At 57.8% G+C, this 16,579-nt stretch overlaps 1 protein-coding gene across 1 annotated transcript in view; it reads right to left on the bottom strand.

The window, feature by feature from the left end:
• Positions 1-16,579, bottom strand: part of Lamc3 (laminin subunit gamma 3) — a 47,459-nt gene that overhangs the window by 12,420 nt on the left and 18,460 nt on the right. Inside the window, exons 8-18 of the mRNA XM_023565540.2 lie at positions 15,342-15,478; positions 14,322-14,429; positions 13,679-13,871; positions 13,444-13,562; positions 8,846-9,070; positions 6,365-6,553; positions 3,701-3,946; positions 3,076-3,229; positions 2,778-2,920; positions 2,164-2,342; positions 746-887 (exon numbers count right to left, since the gene is read on the bottom strand). Of these exons, the coding sequence (XP_023421308.2) occupies positions 746-887; positions 2,164-2,342; positions 2,778-2,920; positions 3,076-3,229; positions 3,701-3,946; positions 6,365-6,553; positions 8,846-9,070; positions 13,444-13,562; positions 13,679-13,871; positions 14,322-14,429; positions 15,342-15,478 (1,835 nt within the window). The remainder of the gene's footprint in view (positions 1-745; positions 888-2,163; positions 2,343-2,777; positions 2,921-3,075; positions 3,230-3,700; positions 3,947-6,364; positions 6,554-8,845; positions 9,071-13,443; positions 13,563-13,678; positions 13,872-14,321; positions 14,430-15,341; positions 15,479-16,579) is intronic.

Raw genomic sequence — 16,579 nt, forward strand, 5'->3', positions numbered from 1 at the left:
CTGCCCCTCTTTTTGTGTTAGGGTTATTCCTAGATGGCCCTCAAGAGCCACATGCGCTTCTAGGTGGGCTTTTGGGAGGTGACTGGATTGAAGGGATTTATTTTTTTATTTTTATTTTTATTTTTTTTTTTTTGGTCTTTTTTGTTTTTATCGGTACCAGGGATCGAACTCACGACTGCCTGCTTTCAAGGCAGGCACTTATGCCGCTGAGCTAAACCCCCAGCCCCTTGGATTGAAGGGATTTAGAGCTGACTTGCAGCGAGGAGGCGGGGCCTAGATGCAAAACAAGGGCCATTGGGGGCGTGATCTGGTGTTTGTGGGTGTGGCCTGGCTGGTAGGTGGGGCCTGGTGGGGGCGTGGCCAGGAAGGGTTTCTCTCCCTCCCCTGCACCTCCCTTCCCTTCCTACTTCCTGTTCCCCACACCTGACCGGCTCTCCTTCACCATGCCCCTCTGCCATAGTGTCCTGCTAACCATGACCTGAAACATGAGCTGGGGATGTGGCAGTAGCAGAGGGAACCAGGTCAAGAGCCCAGGGCCCGGCCCGTTCAGCACCTGGACAGCGTCCAGACTGAGCTTTATGGCTGTCCTGAGTTTACAGTCTGGATGGGACAGACGGGGACAGAGGGCTGGGCACACAGGAGGAGAGGATCATGGGAGATAGGTCTGTACCCCACGACAGCAGGCAGCAGGCTGCGTCCAGGGCTGGGACCACCCCCAGCCCCCAGCCCCTGCCCTGCCCTGTACCTGGCAGCAGGTGGTGGCCCTGGTCACCGTTCCCCCCGGGGGCTTCTCCCTGCAGAATGTCTGGTGGCCCCCAGGGATAGCCACAGTCAGACCCCTGCAACCACTCCTCCATCAGGGCCAGCCTGGCCTTCAGCTTGGCCACCTGCAGGGTACAGGGAAGGGAGCATGTATAAAGGTGGTGGCCAGGGGCTGGAGGTTTAGCTCAGCGGCATAAGCTCCTGCCTTGCAAGCAGGCAGTCGTGAGTTCGATCTCCGGTACCGATAAAAATGAAAAAGACAAAAAAAAAAAAAAAAAAAAAAAAAAGGTGGTGGCCAGGAAGTCCCAGCTGGTGTCATCCCTGGCATCTGCCAGGCCAGGCCTCCCCTAGGGCTCCCGTCTCCATGTTCTATGCCAGGCCTCACTGCTCAGGGCCTCATTTGCATTTTTTGGAGGTTTTGGCTCTGTTCTGTTTGTTTCAGTGGGGTTTTCAAGACAGGGTCTCACTGTGTAGCCCAGGGTGGCCTCACACTTGCAGTGTTCCTCCTGCCTCAGCCTCCTGAGTGCTGGGGTTTCAGGTGTACGCCACGCCTTTTCTGTTCTGTTTTTTGAGACAAGTCCTCACTATAGTCCAGGCTGGCTTCAAATTCATGGAGATCTTCCTGTTTCAGCCTCCTACTTACTGAGGTTGTTATAGGCATGAGCCATCACATCCTGGCTTTGATGCCAAACTCTGACCCAAACTTATTTGGAAGCAAAACTGGAGGAAAAGGCTCCTTGAGGGTTTATTTTCCCACAGAGTGTAAATGAACTTGCGGCCTTGCAGGAGGGTCACCGGCTGTACTCGCGGGGCTAGCCCGCTTACCGGTGGGAAAGGGAACCCTGTAATGCGCCTTCTCTGTCTACAGCGCCACACGTCCGGGAACCCCACTCTCCCAGCCAGCGAGGAGATACAGGTTTGGAGGGGGAGGGGGCATGGGATTACCAAGGCTGCTCCTGCTTGGTGAGGACAGTGCATGAGGCTTGGGGAGGGGGCCCTGGCGGGTCAACCCCAGGGTTCCACCTCCTCCCTCCACACCACCCACCTCACTCCTCTGAATTCTACTGGGGGATGGGTGACAGGCCGCCCCTGTCATCCAGCACTTGGGAGGCTGATGCAGAAGGACCACTTTGAGTTCAAGGCCAGCCTGAACTGCAAAGAGTGATCCTGTCCTAAAACACAAACACTGCACTTGGGCCTGAGCACGAGCCACACCTCCCCACCAAGGGGGTGTCTGTGGTCTCCCCCACTGACCCTGAGACAGTGTGAGCCTTGGGCCAGATGCTCAGGAGGGGAAGTAACAAGAGCCACCTCTCTCCTGTCCACCAGGAGCAGGGTGAGGCTGGAGCCGGGCGGGTGCAGGGCAGGGGGCTGGTAGCCGAGCAGCTGGGCGGGGCTCACCTCCTCCTTCACCAGGCCGTAGCAGGGCGGGCACTCCTGGCAGTGTGCACCGCCCTCTGCGGGGAAGAAGTTGTCCTGGCAGCGGTCACACTTGTAGCCCACGAAGCCGGGCCGGCACACACACGTACTGTTCTCGTGGCACTGGGCTGAGGTGGCACCCAGCGGGGAGCACCTGCAAGCTGGGGAGTGCGACAGTGGGCAGCAGGCTCCACAGCGTGACCCCGGACCCTGCGCCCTCGGGCCTGGAACCCTCAGGACCCCTGAGGGGCTCAGGGGCAGATTTCTGGGCCACTGTCTGGAGATTCTCATCGGAAGGCGGACTTAGGTCACCTGGGGCCTGAGGACCAACTGCTAGCACAGCCCAACCCAATGCCTAGGGAAACTGAGGCTGGCAGAGGTGACACAGTGACCCCAGTCACACAGGGATGAGTGGTGGCATCAGGGACATAGTCCTCAAGCTGCCCCAGGACACTGCTACTCTCCCAAAGCTCTCGTACCTAGGCTGCTGCTCCCACGTCTGCCGTCCCCTCCCCTCCAGCACAGAGTCCCATCTTTCGGGGAGACCCCAGCCCCACCCAGTCCCCCCCAGTCCCTGCAGGTCCTGGCTACCTTACCCCGGCAGCCCTTGATGGAGAAGCCGAAGAAACCCAGCTGACATCTGTCACAGGCCAGGCCCATGACTCCAGCGCGGCAGTGGCACTGCCCGGTCTCAGGGTGGCACTGGTTCTCCTGGGAGCCCAGTGGGTGACACATGCAGCTGTGACAGGGGAAGGTGCCAGGTCTGAGGCCAGCTCCAGGCCATTCTCATCAGGCCTCTGCTGTGCCCCAGGAAGCCCCAGACCCAAGGGACAACCTCCCCCCAAAATAAGCGGCTCTCGGGACAAACACTCTCCAAGAGGCCCCGTTGCCCACCTGCGGCAGCCCCTGCCCGGATGGAGGTTGTAGAAGCCAGGGCTACAGAGGCTGCAGTCTCTGCCGGTCACATGGGGCAGGCAGGGGCACTGGCCAGTCACTGAGTCACAGGACATCTGCTCACTGACCGAGCCCACTGGGCTGCAGCTGCAGGCTGTGGGGGAAGCACGAGAGGGGAATCATGCTCGGGGGCGGGGGGGCCCCAATTAGGGAGTGGGGTCCTGAAGAGGCTGAGAAGCTGGGGGTGCCCCAGAGATGATGCTTATTGAGTGCTTCGTGGAAAGGGCTCAAGTCTCAACCATTTGCTATGTTGCTTTGGAAACAGTGGAGGTGGCATAGGCCTGGAATCCCAGCACTCTAAGGAGGCTGAGGCAGGAGGATCTCAAGCTTAGCCTGGGCAATGCAGCCCAGACCCTGGCCAAGACCTGCACTTCCTGTTTCTAAGTTTCTAAGACTCGGAGCTGAAAGGGAGCTTGGAGGGGGCAAGTCCCTGTTCTGTGGAGAGAAGGAACAGAGAGGGGAGGAGCCGGTCAGGGAGGATTCCCCAGCCACCTGTGTGTCCCTAAGCTGGGGCAGAGCACAGGGCGCTGCCGGCCGGCCTGTGGGTCCAGGGGCCGGTACTCACGTGTGCACTTGTCCGCCGGCCTCGGGGCCAGGGCGCTGCCGTAGAAGCCTTCCCGGCACCGCTCGCAGTATGTGCCCGTCGTGTTGTGCAGGCAGCGCAGGCAGCGGCCAGACAGGGGGTCGCAGTTGCCAATGGCGTTCGGATCCATGTTCCCATTGCACTGGCACCGACGGCAGGGCTGGGGGGCTCCAGAGAGCCCCAGCGGGTCCCCAAAGAAGCCGTCATCACAGCTCTCGCAGCGCCGCCCTGTGCGGAGAGGCAGGGGTGACCACTGCTGGCCAGCTGTGCCGGGGAGGGTGGAGGGGCCAGGCCCCACCTGATGCTCACGGGCTGTGTGGCCTGTGGGGAGCTGCAGGGCCTCTCTGACCGCCAGATCCCCAGCTGCAGAGCAGAACAAGCCAGGCGGCGCCCCCAGGGCCCTGGGGACTGTTTCCTTTTCAGTTTGTCTTTTGAAACAGGGTCTTGCTATAGAGCCCAGGCTGGCCTCAAGCTCATGGCGATCTTCCTGCCTCGGCTTCCCAAGTGCTGGCACCATAGGTGTGCGCCACCATGCCTGGCTTCCACTGCCACCTTGACTGTCACTTCCATGGTCATTGTCATCATCATTGTGGTCATAGCTGCCCTCTGCCCCCCTGTCGCTACCTGGTCACTACCTTAACCTTCATCACCATCATCCTGATGGTGACCTCATTAGCAGCTTCTCCCTGGTCACCGTCCATCACCATCCTTCCTGTCACCCCTTTCCTGGCCCCTTTACTTCGGTGTCCCCTGGACTGTTGGTATCACCCACCTGCCCAGTCCTGGGCTGCCGTAGGTCGGCACCCCTTTCTGCTTGGGGCCACTGTGAGCCACAGAGGAGCCAAGAGGAGAGAAGGCTTGGGCAAGGTGGCCCAGGGGGCCCACAGAGGACACAGAAGGCGCGAAAGGATGCACGTGGACGTCACATGGACACCACCCTCCTTTGTGATCACACCCCCCTCTTTGTGTCCACAGGAAGCAGGTGTTTGCGGGATCCAGAGACCCAAACTGTAGCTGTGGAACCACAGGTGGCCAGAAGACTGTCAGTATTTCTACCGTTTCACCATGATGAGAGCATAATAATTTCATACTTTAGGAAATACTGCTTGTCAGCTGGGGGTAGTGGCACAGGCTCTTGATCCCAGCCTTTCAGGAGGTTGAGGCAGGAGGACTGCAAGTCTAAGCTCAGCCTGGACAATTTAGAGACTTAGCAAGACCCTGGCTCAAGATAAAAAGTCTGGGGAACAGCCAGGGTGGTGGAGCACTCAGGAGGCTGAGGCAGAAGGGTTGCAGAGAGTTCAAGGCCAACCTGGGCTACAGAGTGAGTTCGAACCAGCCTGAACGACACAGTGAAAGCCTGCCTCAAAAAGACAAAACAAAACAAAAAAAGTACTGGGGACATAGCACTGGGGGAAGAATCCAGATTCAGTCCCTGATAGTGTCAAAAGAGAGGGGTGCTGGCAGAAGGCCTGAATCGGCAGTCCACCCCAGTGATCCCTCCCATACTGTCCTTTAGCTCTGTCCCATCTGTGTCCAGCTGAAATCTCCATCCGCTCACAGTTGGGGAGCCAGGAGACAGCCGATGGGGAAAAGGGAGAATGCAGAGGGAGAGTGTGGTGGCTGGGTTGGGGACCCAGGTCTCCCCGTCCTCTGTGGTTGGAGGGGCTCGGGGACCTGCTTCTAGAAAGGTCCTGGGTGAGCAGGGCTTTGCACAGGGGGGACTGGATGCCGCGCTGGCCAATGACACCAGGCTGACACGGGAGGTCAGGTGCTGGGAGTTTGCTTCCAGGAGATCCGGGAAGCAGGGCCAGGGCTGGCTGCAGAGCTGTCCCCATCGGTTAATGGGGACAGTCGCTCCGCCTGGGACCGGGAGCAGCTCAGGATAGAGGCCCCGAATGCTGATGACTGTGCCTGAAATGATGGCAAAAGCTGTGCATTTTATGTGGCCTATTTTACCACAATGAAAGATTAATAATGTAATATACAAAAGCCACTTAATTGCAGTCAGTAAGTGGGTGAATCGTCGGGCATGTGACTGCCCCAAAGGCTACTAAAAAATAAAGATCAGATATCCTGGGTGGCTGAGTCCTGCAACAGGAAGGAGAAATGGGGGGGGGGTGCTGGGAACTTGGGGGGCAGGGAGGTTCTGCCTCACATATTACCAGATGGCATTTTTTAAAAGCTGAAAGGTTCTTTTGATGTTTTGAGACAGGGTCTCCCTGTGAAGCCCCGGCTGACCTTGAACTCAAATCGATCCTCTTGCCTCAGCTTCCTGAGTGCTGGGATTGCAGACCTGTGCCCCCACACTCAGCCTAAAAGCTGTAAATTTAGTCCTCACATTCTGCCTTTGCCCTGGGTGGCGATTTCCCAGGGGACCCTTCAGGGCGACAGACCGTGGCCTCTGTCTGAAGCTATGACACTTGGCACCCAGCATGGCATTTTCAGAACTCATTTGAGTGTGCCCAGTTTGGGACAGCACCCCTCAGCAGGCTGGGGTCTTGACCATGGAACTTGAGTGTCCCTGGAGGCCATCCCTGCCACCCTTAAGCTGGCATTTCCCCCACTGGCCACAGTCGGAGCCAGGGACCCACCACCCGAGCCCAGGCAGAATCATGCACGGGGCCTGTGTCTCCCCACGGGGCTCACCTCTCTGGCCCGGGGGGCAGTGGGTACACACCACCTCGCCGCTCTCCGGGATGGCAGTGCAGGCCGACTGGCCGGGACATGGGCAGGGCTTGCAGTCATCGGCTTGGCCCGAGGAGGGGTTGCCATAGAAACCTGTCAGGCAGCGCTCGCAGGATGGGCCCTCGGTGTGGTGGCCGCACAGGCAGGTCCCTGAGGGGCAAGACAAGCACCTGCTGGCCACCACCCCAGACCAGAACACGCTGAGAGGGTGGGCATCCCGGGAAGAGGCCCGCAGCTCCTCCCAGCAGGTGTGGGCCAGGGAACCCAAGCACCCCGGGTTCACAGTCACTACTTGGTGCCCACATCTGCCTGGGCGAGCTGTCTATGGCTTTTACCTCAGTGTCCTTGCCTGAAACATGGGCATCAAGGTGGCCTTGACCTCAAAGGGGCTTTGTCAGGGCTCAGGCAGGTCACACGCTCACAGGGCCCAGCACCCTCCTTGGCACACGTCACCAGCACCTCTGTGATCACAGCTGGCTGGCATCCCAGAGCTGCCACCCAACCTCCAGGAGACAAGGCCAGCGCCTGTTTTCTTTCTTTCTTTCTTTCTTTTTTTTTTTTTTTTGTCTTTTTCATTTTTATCGGTACCAGGGATCGAACTTATAACTGCACACTTGCAAGGCAGGCGCTTATGCTGCTGAGCTAAATCCCCAGCCCCGTTTTTCTTTTTTGTGGCACCAGGGATCAAACCCAGGGGTGCTTGACCTGACCTACATCCCCAGTCCTTTCTATTTTTTGTTTTGAGATGGAGTCTAAATTGCCAGGGGTGTCCTGGAAATGGCGATCCTCCTGCTTCAGCCTCCCAAGTAGTGAAGATTATAGGTGGGCACCCCCACCCTGCTTTCTGTGTCCTCTTAATGTCAAGGTACCAAAGACAAATGGATTCGGTCCAAAGGAGGCACCGACTAGGCATGACCTTAGGCACCTATGCAGGGCTCACCCATGTCTGGTCCGTGGACACCCAGGGGCCCTCCCTGCTGTATGGTGCCTGGAGATGGGGGCTTCTTTGGACCCTTCCTCCAGCCCGACAGTGCCTGTGCCTGTTCAAGGTCTGGGCACCACAAGGGAGGTGCTGTGGCAGGGACTGGATAAGAAGCATGGCTGTAAAAGGGGTCTCCAGAGAGCAGATGGCCGGGCAACTACAGACTCCTGACTCCAGCCAGAGCAGGGGTGACTGCTCTGCCTTGTCATGGAGGACTTGTCCATACTCTGTGAGAAGTCTTGGCAGAGCTGGAGATGACACACTGGTCCCATCCCATGAGAGGACTCTGCTTCCTCAACAGGAGCTGCCTGGAGCATGGCACGGGAGGACAGGGAAGCCTCATCTGGGTTTGATTGGTGATGCTTGCCATGAGTGCATGAAGGGAGGACATCCATGTTCCTGGGTGCCCAGCACCACCTGCCCCGGGCCTGTGGGTGGGGGTGGAGGCCTGTGTGACCTGAGTGGGGACTCTCTGTCTACTCTGCTATGGGTAGGGACCAGCAGCTGGAAGTGACCAAATTGCCCTGGGCAGCCAACCTGGTGGAGGAGCAACTCCACCACTTACTGGTCAGGAGCCGCCTTGTACCACAGGCCCCGCCCTTGTGAGACAGGGCAGGGGTCAGCAGGGCGGTGCATAAAAGGCACTCGGTACAAACAGTGAGCTGGTGACACTATTTGCTATTTCCCAGAGTCTGGACTGTAAGGACTTTGAGCATCTGTATTTCCCCAGGGACCAGTTAATGACACTCAGCTTCAGGATAAACCAGCTCTGTTTCGCATGCAGCCTGGGCGCCTCCCCATCTCCGTGTGGCCTGGCAAGTGTGTCCGAGATCACTGTCCCCACCACACAGGAAGCAGGCTGGCTCAGGGAGGGCAGTGGCTTTCCCAAGGCCACAAACCACCAAGGGGTGAGGCTGGTGGGGCTGGCATGTCCATGGCTCTGGGCTAACACCTGGGAGCTGCCGTCCCATGTGTGGTTCTGTGAATGCCCTCCTGCCGTGGTCACCTGTCACTGTAATGCCCATTTATTTGTTTCCAGACAGGCTATAGTTCAGACAGGGATCCTCCTGCCTCAGCCTCCCAAGTTCTGAGATTAGAGGCGTACATCACTGCACCCGGCAGCCCCTGCCCTCTGTACCACGCGTGTGTGGCAGGACTTCTGAGGATTTCACTGAACTCCTGGAGGAAGAGACTTGTCTAGAGCGGGGGCAGCCACAAGGCCAGCTGGAGGCCTCACTGGATACACATAGCGTCCTCACACAGAGCTGACATGCAGCTTCTGGTGATTGCTTTTATTAAACTAGGAGATGCCCAGGCAGGAGTATAAGCCTGGCCGAATGCCCCTTGCATCCTTGCTAGAGCCTGGCCGAATGCCCCTTGCATCCATGCCAGGCTGCCCCTGTGCAGAAACCATCTCACTGAAGCCCAGGTGGCCTGAGGGTGCAGGGTCAGGGACTCACCTGTACTGGGGTCACAGGTGCCATGCTGGTTACAGGTGCAGGGGACACAGTTGACATAGGGACCCCCCTGCGGCATCTCCCTCTTGTATCCTGGAGCACAGGCTTCGCAGAACTGGCCCGTGTAGCCCTGGGGACATGAGCAAGTCTCCACCCAGGTGGCTGGTGGGGACCGGCCCTGCTGGGCCCGAGCCGATGTGAGCCGCACCTCACTCAGAAGCACCTGGCCTGCGGAGTGAGGAGAGAAGAAAGCTGTGTGTGTCTCCTCACACTTTCCTGTCCCATCTGCAGGGTGACAGGCCACGTCTACAGAGACAGCTATGATTTCTTTTTTTAGTACCAGGAATCAAACTCAGGACCTTGTGCTTGCCAGGCAGGTGCTGTGCCACTGAGCTACATCCCTGACCCAGCTGTGATTTTTTTTTTCCTTCTTTTTTGAGACAGGATCTCACTATGCAGTTCAGGCTGGTCTTGAGCTCACTTTGCAGCCCAAACTGGTTTCAAACTTGGAATAATCCTCCTGTCTCAGCCTCCCGAGGGCTGGGATTATAGGCCTGTACCGCCACACCTGGTTTGCAGCTGTGATTTTTCACAGTCAAATTTTGAGAACAAGAAATAGAAGGGGGAGCTGAGGGTAGATGAGGTGTGAAACTTTTAACACTTCCACCCGGTAAAAGACACACTTCCATGAGCTCCCTTAACATCTCTCCCCTTGAGAGGTGTGATAAAAAGTGCGGTGACCGGTGCTGCTGACCACACCCGGTGGAAAGGTGCTCACAGTGACAGGATGGACGCTCTGTCCTCACCCACCTCACTCGCTGGATTTGGCCGGTGCGACTTCCGGCTCCTCCCAAAGTCTCCACGGTGAGTCAGGACATTAAGGCAGGCACAATTGTGCCACTACAGAGCCTCAGGAAAGAGCACCGCAGAGCAGCTGCAGAGTGGCCGGGACGGCGGGAGGAGTGTGGGAAGTGGGGGAGGAATTCCAGGGCGATTCCTGGCAGTGGGTCCCACGGCGACTCAGTCCTCTCAATGTAAGTGCAGACTCACCTCAGCCAGTGCTAGCCACCTGCTTGGTACGTGTGAGGCCCTGGGTTCCATCCCAGCACCAACACAGAGGGCTGAGAATTCCATGGGAAAATGTCCATTCTCGTGGGTTATTAAAATACAGCAGTTTAAGCAACAAAGAACCATCTTCAAGCCCCAGATTGAACAATGATTTGAAAGCCAGTTGTATCTGGGTAGGTAGTGCATGTCTGTAACCCCAGCACTCCGGAGGCTGAGGCAGGAGGTGCACCCTGAGTTCGAGGGCAACCTGAACTCCCAATCATGGCAGAGGACTGGGGAGGAGTAGAGGCGCCTATCACAGCAACCTTTGCCCAGTGGCCACGCCCACGACCACGCCCACACACTGAAAAAACCAACTCTCAACTCCGGGCCAAATATCAAAATAAAGGATCTGCCACACCGCTGGCAGATGGCGGGCAGACGCCGCCGCTCACAACAGAGACGCGCTCGGCCTTGCGGAGGGAAACTTGGCAGGTTATATTAAATCTGAAATCTAAAATGTGTGTTCCTTGGCCTAACGTTTCCATCCCTAGGGCCTTGTTTGGAAGATGCTCATGGGGAGAAGCATGTACAGACCTCTCCAGGGGGCAGGTCTCCACCTCCTGTGGCCCTGGGTGTCCCGAGGACCCCCAGCATAGCAGTGTCTGTCGCTAGGGCCTGGCTGGGCTCTCTTGCGGGCATCTGTGCCATGGAATTCTACGACGCGGGCAGAGAGCGCTAGACTTTCCTAGGAGTGATGCCGCGGAGCAATGGCTGAGTCATGGTCTCAGAAGCAAGCCCTAGAATATCGCATTGTGCGATCGAATTTCTGTTACTGGGGGGGAGGACTGTCTGGAAACAGGATCTTATCCCTGTCATAGAGGCTGGCCTTGGATTTTATGTAACCCCAGCTGCCCTCGAACTCACAGTGATCCTCCTGCCTCAGCCTCCCAAGTGCTGGGATTACACACGTGAGCCACCACATGGCTCAAAAGTGTATATTAAAAGAAAGAGCCTTAAGAAAGTGCAGGTGGAAAAGTTGAAAGTGACACGCCCCCAAATGGGAAAGGCTTGGGGCTTGGGCTCCAGGGGATAGGTCAGCATGTCCATGTGTCCAGCACACCAGGCTTCTGGCATAGGGCACCTGGTGTTGAGGAGAAGGCACCCTGGGCTCTGTGACCAGGACGGAGAGGATGCTGGGAGGAACGGAAGTGAGGTTTCTGGGGCAGAGGAGAAAGTTGGAGACTCTGGGGCCTGGGGGGCTGTCGGGGAGCTGGTAAGGATGGGGGACGGGTGTGCAGTGAGAGCACAGCTCTGGCTCTGAGGGAGAAAGAGGGAGCTAGAGCCTGAGGGGTCCGACGGGAGCCGGTCACCTAAGCCATGGACTCCCAAGGGAGCAGAGTCACCCAGCAACCCGACAGCCTTTGGTTGTCATGATGGTAGGGTCACAGGGGCTACAGATGCCCTGCCTGGCAGGGAGTAGAGACCGCCTGTCTCTGTGATTTCCCAGCATCCTGTTGGATGCCCAAAAGGCAGAAACCCAGAGGACGTGTGACACCTGGCACGGTGGGTTTACCACTAATGACAGCCACTCTGCCAAGGACCGTCCTCCTCACGAAGCAAGGAAACCAAAGCACCGAGGCTAAGGAAATCCTTCAAAAACAGTACGACAGCAAAGCGCTGGAAAGGAACCACCCGGGCCAAACTCGTGGCCCAGCTCTGCCCACTGTCTTTTGTGAGCGTCCCCACACCACCGTGCTGACGGTGAGATGTGATCGCAACACGGGCAACTCTGTATGTTTTTTTAAAAATTGTCATGGTAGAAGACACACTGCCAGGAATGCCCCTCAAAATTCTTCCCTTTGCTTCACACACGCTCATCCCATCGTGCTGGGCACTTCCGGCAGCAGCTCTGGCGTGCTCTTTCCTGAGGGTCTTTCATTGTGCTGTTGCAGCTTCCTCAGTGTCCAAATGGATCCGAAAGGTTTCCATGGTGGTCACTCTGACAATGGGAGGACCTGGAAGTCACATGGTGCCAGACCCGATAGTAAGGGGGAGGAGGACACAGCGTCCTGTTTTTATGAGCCAGTGGCACCGGGCAGCCGCACTTCTGCTTGCACCTTGGAAAGCCGCTCACAACAGGAAATTTCCAGAGCTTCTTCAGGAAGTGGCAGGAACTCAGGGTAAGTATGTTCCCGGTGGGGGAGGCACCTCGGAGGGACTGGTGACGACATGCCTTTTACTATAATGAACCTTTTGAAGATGCAAACATTCGCTACTCATTTGGTTCACCCTGAGAGTAGAAGCCTCCTGGTGACCGCTGACCCAAACCCCAGCTGTATTCCTGCACCTGCCACCCACAGCTATATGGTGTCATCTGCCATGGAGACACACAGCTTCTGAGCTTGTTTCTCCTGGGCTCGAACTTATGTGGCCATGTTCTCATGGATTCCAGCGTGGGCATGCCTGAATCCTTTTTTATTTATTTTTTGCCTTTTTTTTTTGAGACAGGGTCTCACCACGAAGATCAGGCTGGCCTTGAGCTCACTTTGTAGCACAGGCTGGTCTTGAACTCACAACGATCCTCCCACCTCAGCCTCCTGAGTGCTGGGATTACAGGTGTGCACCACCATGCCTGGTCCATGCCTGACTTCTAATGATTTGAATTCACAGAATGTTTTTCCTTTTCTGCAGCACTGGGAGTGGAATCCAGGAAGCGGTGACCTGTATCCGCAGCCCTTTCTAGTTTGTGGGACAGCATCGCACTAAAATGCCCATGCAGCACTTTAATTCATGACCCTCCAGCTCAGGGTCCCAAGGAGCTGGAATAACAGGTGTGTGCCACCAGGCCGAGCTCAGAGGATTAAAACAATGCTATTTCCTCTCCTTTATGTATTATTTTTATGTAGGTGGTGGTTATTTTTAAGCGCATGTAACTGTAACCAGGAACAAATCAGAGGTTAACTCTGTCCACTGCGAAGACCCAGGGTAAGAGATGGTGGCAAACCTGACTGGTGATGCGCCAATGTGGGTGGGTCCCTCTTTGGGGCCCTTTGATAAAAACAACAAAACAACTCCAGCTGAGACTTGCTCTTTAGGGAGGCTTGGGTGCAATACCATGAGTGACCAGCAGGGGAACCACGGTCTCTGGAAACCCCAGAGCAGTGACAGGGTTCTCCAAAGTATGGGAACCACACCCAGGACAGCAGGCTCTGCTGGCCACGCTCCTGCCCCCACCACCCATCCAGTCCCTACACTGTTCTCAGCCACATCTGATGCTTTTATGCAATGCAAAGCCTAGATGGGCATGGTGGTGCATGTCTGTAATCCCAGCACTTGGCAGGCTGAGGCAGGAGGATCTCTGAGTTTGAGGCCAGTCTGGGCTCCATAGTGAGCTCCTGTTTCAAAAACAAAGGTTGTCCAAAAACAAAGGACACCCAGGCAGAGCGATCTTGTCCAAGCAGGGTCAGTTACTGCTTTCCTGTGGGAATGCAACACAGCCTTGCAGGAGGCGGTCCAGCCCCCTATCCTTGGGTTACCGTGTCAGCACTGACCGGAAAGGCCTGAGCCTTGGCCGCTGGTCCGGATGCACAGGGCAGTTAGGTTGGCGAGGACCCGCTGGAAGTGGAAGGCGGGCAGTGCAGGCAGCGTGTCCTCAGAGGTCTCCTGCAGGCTGCCGGGGACAGGTCACTGTGGGAGGCTGGGGAGGGCAAGCAGGGGACCGCGCACAACAGAGTGTGCAGCACATCCAGCCCCTTATCTGCCCTCGGGATGGAGGAGGACACTTACAGGAAGTGGACCTGTGCCTGCCCCTGCTGCCCGGCGTCCTGGGGAACTGACTGGTCAGAGGGCTTCAGAGCCAGCCTGAGGCCCGCCCCTTCCAGCCTCAGCTGCGTGGGTGGCAGGGAGCCCCCGGGGGGCACCTGGAAGGTCAGGGTGAGGGGCTGTCCGTAGCTGAGCCGCTGGTCTCCCAGGAACAGCTCTGGGGACAGGAGAAGGCTTTGAGGGTCTTCACACACTCTGCTGGGTCCCAGGTGTCTGTTCATTTTATCAGCACGGGAGCTTCGCACCCAGAGGCCAGTACAGCAGGCAGGAAGGAAGGCCAGGCTCCAGACACTGTCCACACCCCGCCATGCCAGTGTGCCATCTGGTACTGGGGACTGAACCCAGGACCTTCACACTAGGGTGCCAGCCCCTTTCGTAATTTTGAGACAGGGTTTTACTAGGTTGCCCAAGCTGGGCTCCAACTTGGGATCCTCCTGCCTCAGCCTCCCAGCATCCTGGGATGACAAGTGGCCACCACCACACCCGGCTTCACCTCTTTATCGCCTAGTTCTTTCCCATCGTGTCATTAACAATGGACAGCTCACTGATCACCGGCAGCATGGGACGTGACCCAGGCAGTCTGCCCCATCCCTAGGCTGCCAGGTACCTGGGGCTGTGAGCTCCTCTTCCTCTGGGCCCAGGAGGACCCCACCTGGGCTCCATCTTGCAGGGTGCTCTGCGCCCCCCGTGCTTCTGACACGCCAGGCCCCGGCTCCTAGGCAGCAAACACAGATCAGACCCTGGGGCCCAGCTCTGCAGGGTTGGTCAGACCTCAGGCCTACCCTGGCCTGCAGGATTCTGCTCTCAATCTGAAGACCCGGGCCCCAGACGCTGAGGTGGGAGGGCCTTGGACCTCGGGACCACCCGAGGCTCGGCCCTGCTTTCTGCACGGCTTCCAGCAGAGGGCGCACTGACCCCGTGTTGGGGTGCCCTGAGCCTGCCGCTGTGGAGCCTGCTCCTCCTGCTCCTAGGGCACAAGCGGCAGGTGGGCTCCCCTGGGGGGCCCACGCAGGCCCCAGCTCGGCCCATTTCCCGCTCCAGAGATGCAGCGGTAGCGGTGCCTCTCAAAGCCTCACCCGCCCAGGAGACTGCAGAGAGAAAGCGCAGAAGCAGAGGCCTCGGGAAGAGCATCTGTGAAATGGAGCCAGAGCTCCCACCTTCCGGGACCCAGAGACCTCTCTAGGCAGGCGGCTCAGCCCAGAGCCTGGCACACAGCAAGTGCTCAGTAAGTGCAGGCCAGAGGACTGAGGCCGGATCCCCCTCGATTAGGGCTCCAAGGAGGCTGAGCCCCACGCCCACCTACCCAGCCTGCGGATGCCTCCCAGGGGACAAACCCTGGAGGGCCAGGACAGGGAGGGCCTGGGATCCACAGGGGAGGGCCAGGAGGGGGAGGGCCTGGGATCCACAGGGGAGGGCCAGGAGGGGGAGGGCCTGGGATCCACAGGGGAGGGCCAGGAGGGGGAGGGCCTGGGTTCCACAGGGGAGGGCCAGGAGGGGGAGGGCCTGGGTTCCACAGGGGAGGGCCAGGAGGGGGAGGGCCTGGGATCCACAGGGGAGCCACCGCTCTTCCATCCTCCAGCCTTCGGCCCTGCTCCAGGTGCCCTTTCTCCAGCCGGGCACCGCTTACCGTGGCGGAGGCTGGAGAGGACGTGGTGCGCCTGGAACCCGGCAGCGGCTGTGCACGCCTTGGAGTGGCCGTAACAGAAGCAGCTGCTGCAGCCGGCTGGGTTGTGGAGCTGCAGGTTAAAGGTCCCAGGGCGACATCTGGGAGGGACACAAGACAGGCCGGGGGACCATGTGACCCACCGGGAAGGACCAGAGCCAGGGTTTCCAGCAAGGCTCAGACAGGGTCACTGGGGAAAATTAAAGTATGCTGTTTTTAAACCCAGCCTGGCGATGCACACCTGTAATCCCTTCCCAGCACTGTGGGAAGCTGAGGCAGGAGGCACTGGGGGCTCCCCAACACCTGCTTCTCCAGCAGTCACCCCTCCACCCCTCTGCCCTGCCTTTCCCTTCCTTCTGCCTCTCCACCCTGATTATCTGGAATCCTGCTGGCATGCTTTGTCCCTTGCCTATTTATTTACCCATCAGCTATTTACACCAGTGGTGGAGCTGTGTTTACTTAGTCTCTAGGCTCTAACACAATCCACTGTCATTTATTTTGCTACTTGAGCTGCTCCAGCTTTAGGAGCCGTGTTAGGGGCTCCTGTGTTCTTCTGCAGGGGCCTGGCCCGATGTGGGTTCTGGTCAGGTTGCTCAGGGCTGAGGGTGGGACCTGGGCCTACTGCTCACTCCGCAGGCACTGTGCTGTAGCCTGGGTTTGGTTTTTTAAGCAATTTTTTTGATTTCTGTGGGGCATGGTAACAGCTCTGGGCTCATCTAGTTTTTTGAGATGGGGTCTTACTACACAGTTCAGGCTCACTTTGTAGCCCAGGCTGATCTTGAACTTGCAATGATCCTCCTGGCTTAGCTTCCCGAGTGCTGGGATTACAGGTGTGCACTACCATGCCCAGCTCTGGGCTCATGAAATCTTTCTCCTGCTAGCCCCAGACATAAGCAATTTTCCAGCAGCCCTGGGAAAGCCCTGCGTCCTGAATACAGATTCCTGGTTTATATTCATGGGGTTGCATCCGAGCAGGCCTGGTGGATTCACCCTGACACCCAGTAAGCTCAATGAGCTCACTAGTGGGTAAACTGAGGCACAGAGGAGAGGACCCTTTCTGGACTACAAGGCATTGGGCAGACCCAAGAGAACACCTAGGCCCACCTGGCTGCAGACTCCACCCTGCAGCCAGGCAGCCCCTGGGGAGGAAGACTTGACAGACAGTGCCTGGGGCAGCTGGGGCTGACCTGGGTGAGCACCGA

This window comes from Cavia porcellus, unplaced genomic scaffold (genome assembly GCF_034190915.1).
Source record: "Cavia porcellus strain 051 isolate PalLab524CR breed Dunkin Hartley unplaced genomic scaffold, mCavPor4.1 scaffold_49, whole genome shotgun sequence".
Taxonomy (NCBI): domain Eukaryota; kingdom Metazoa; phylum Chordata; class Mammalia; order Rodentia; family Caviidae; genus Cavia; species Cavia porcellus.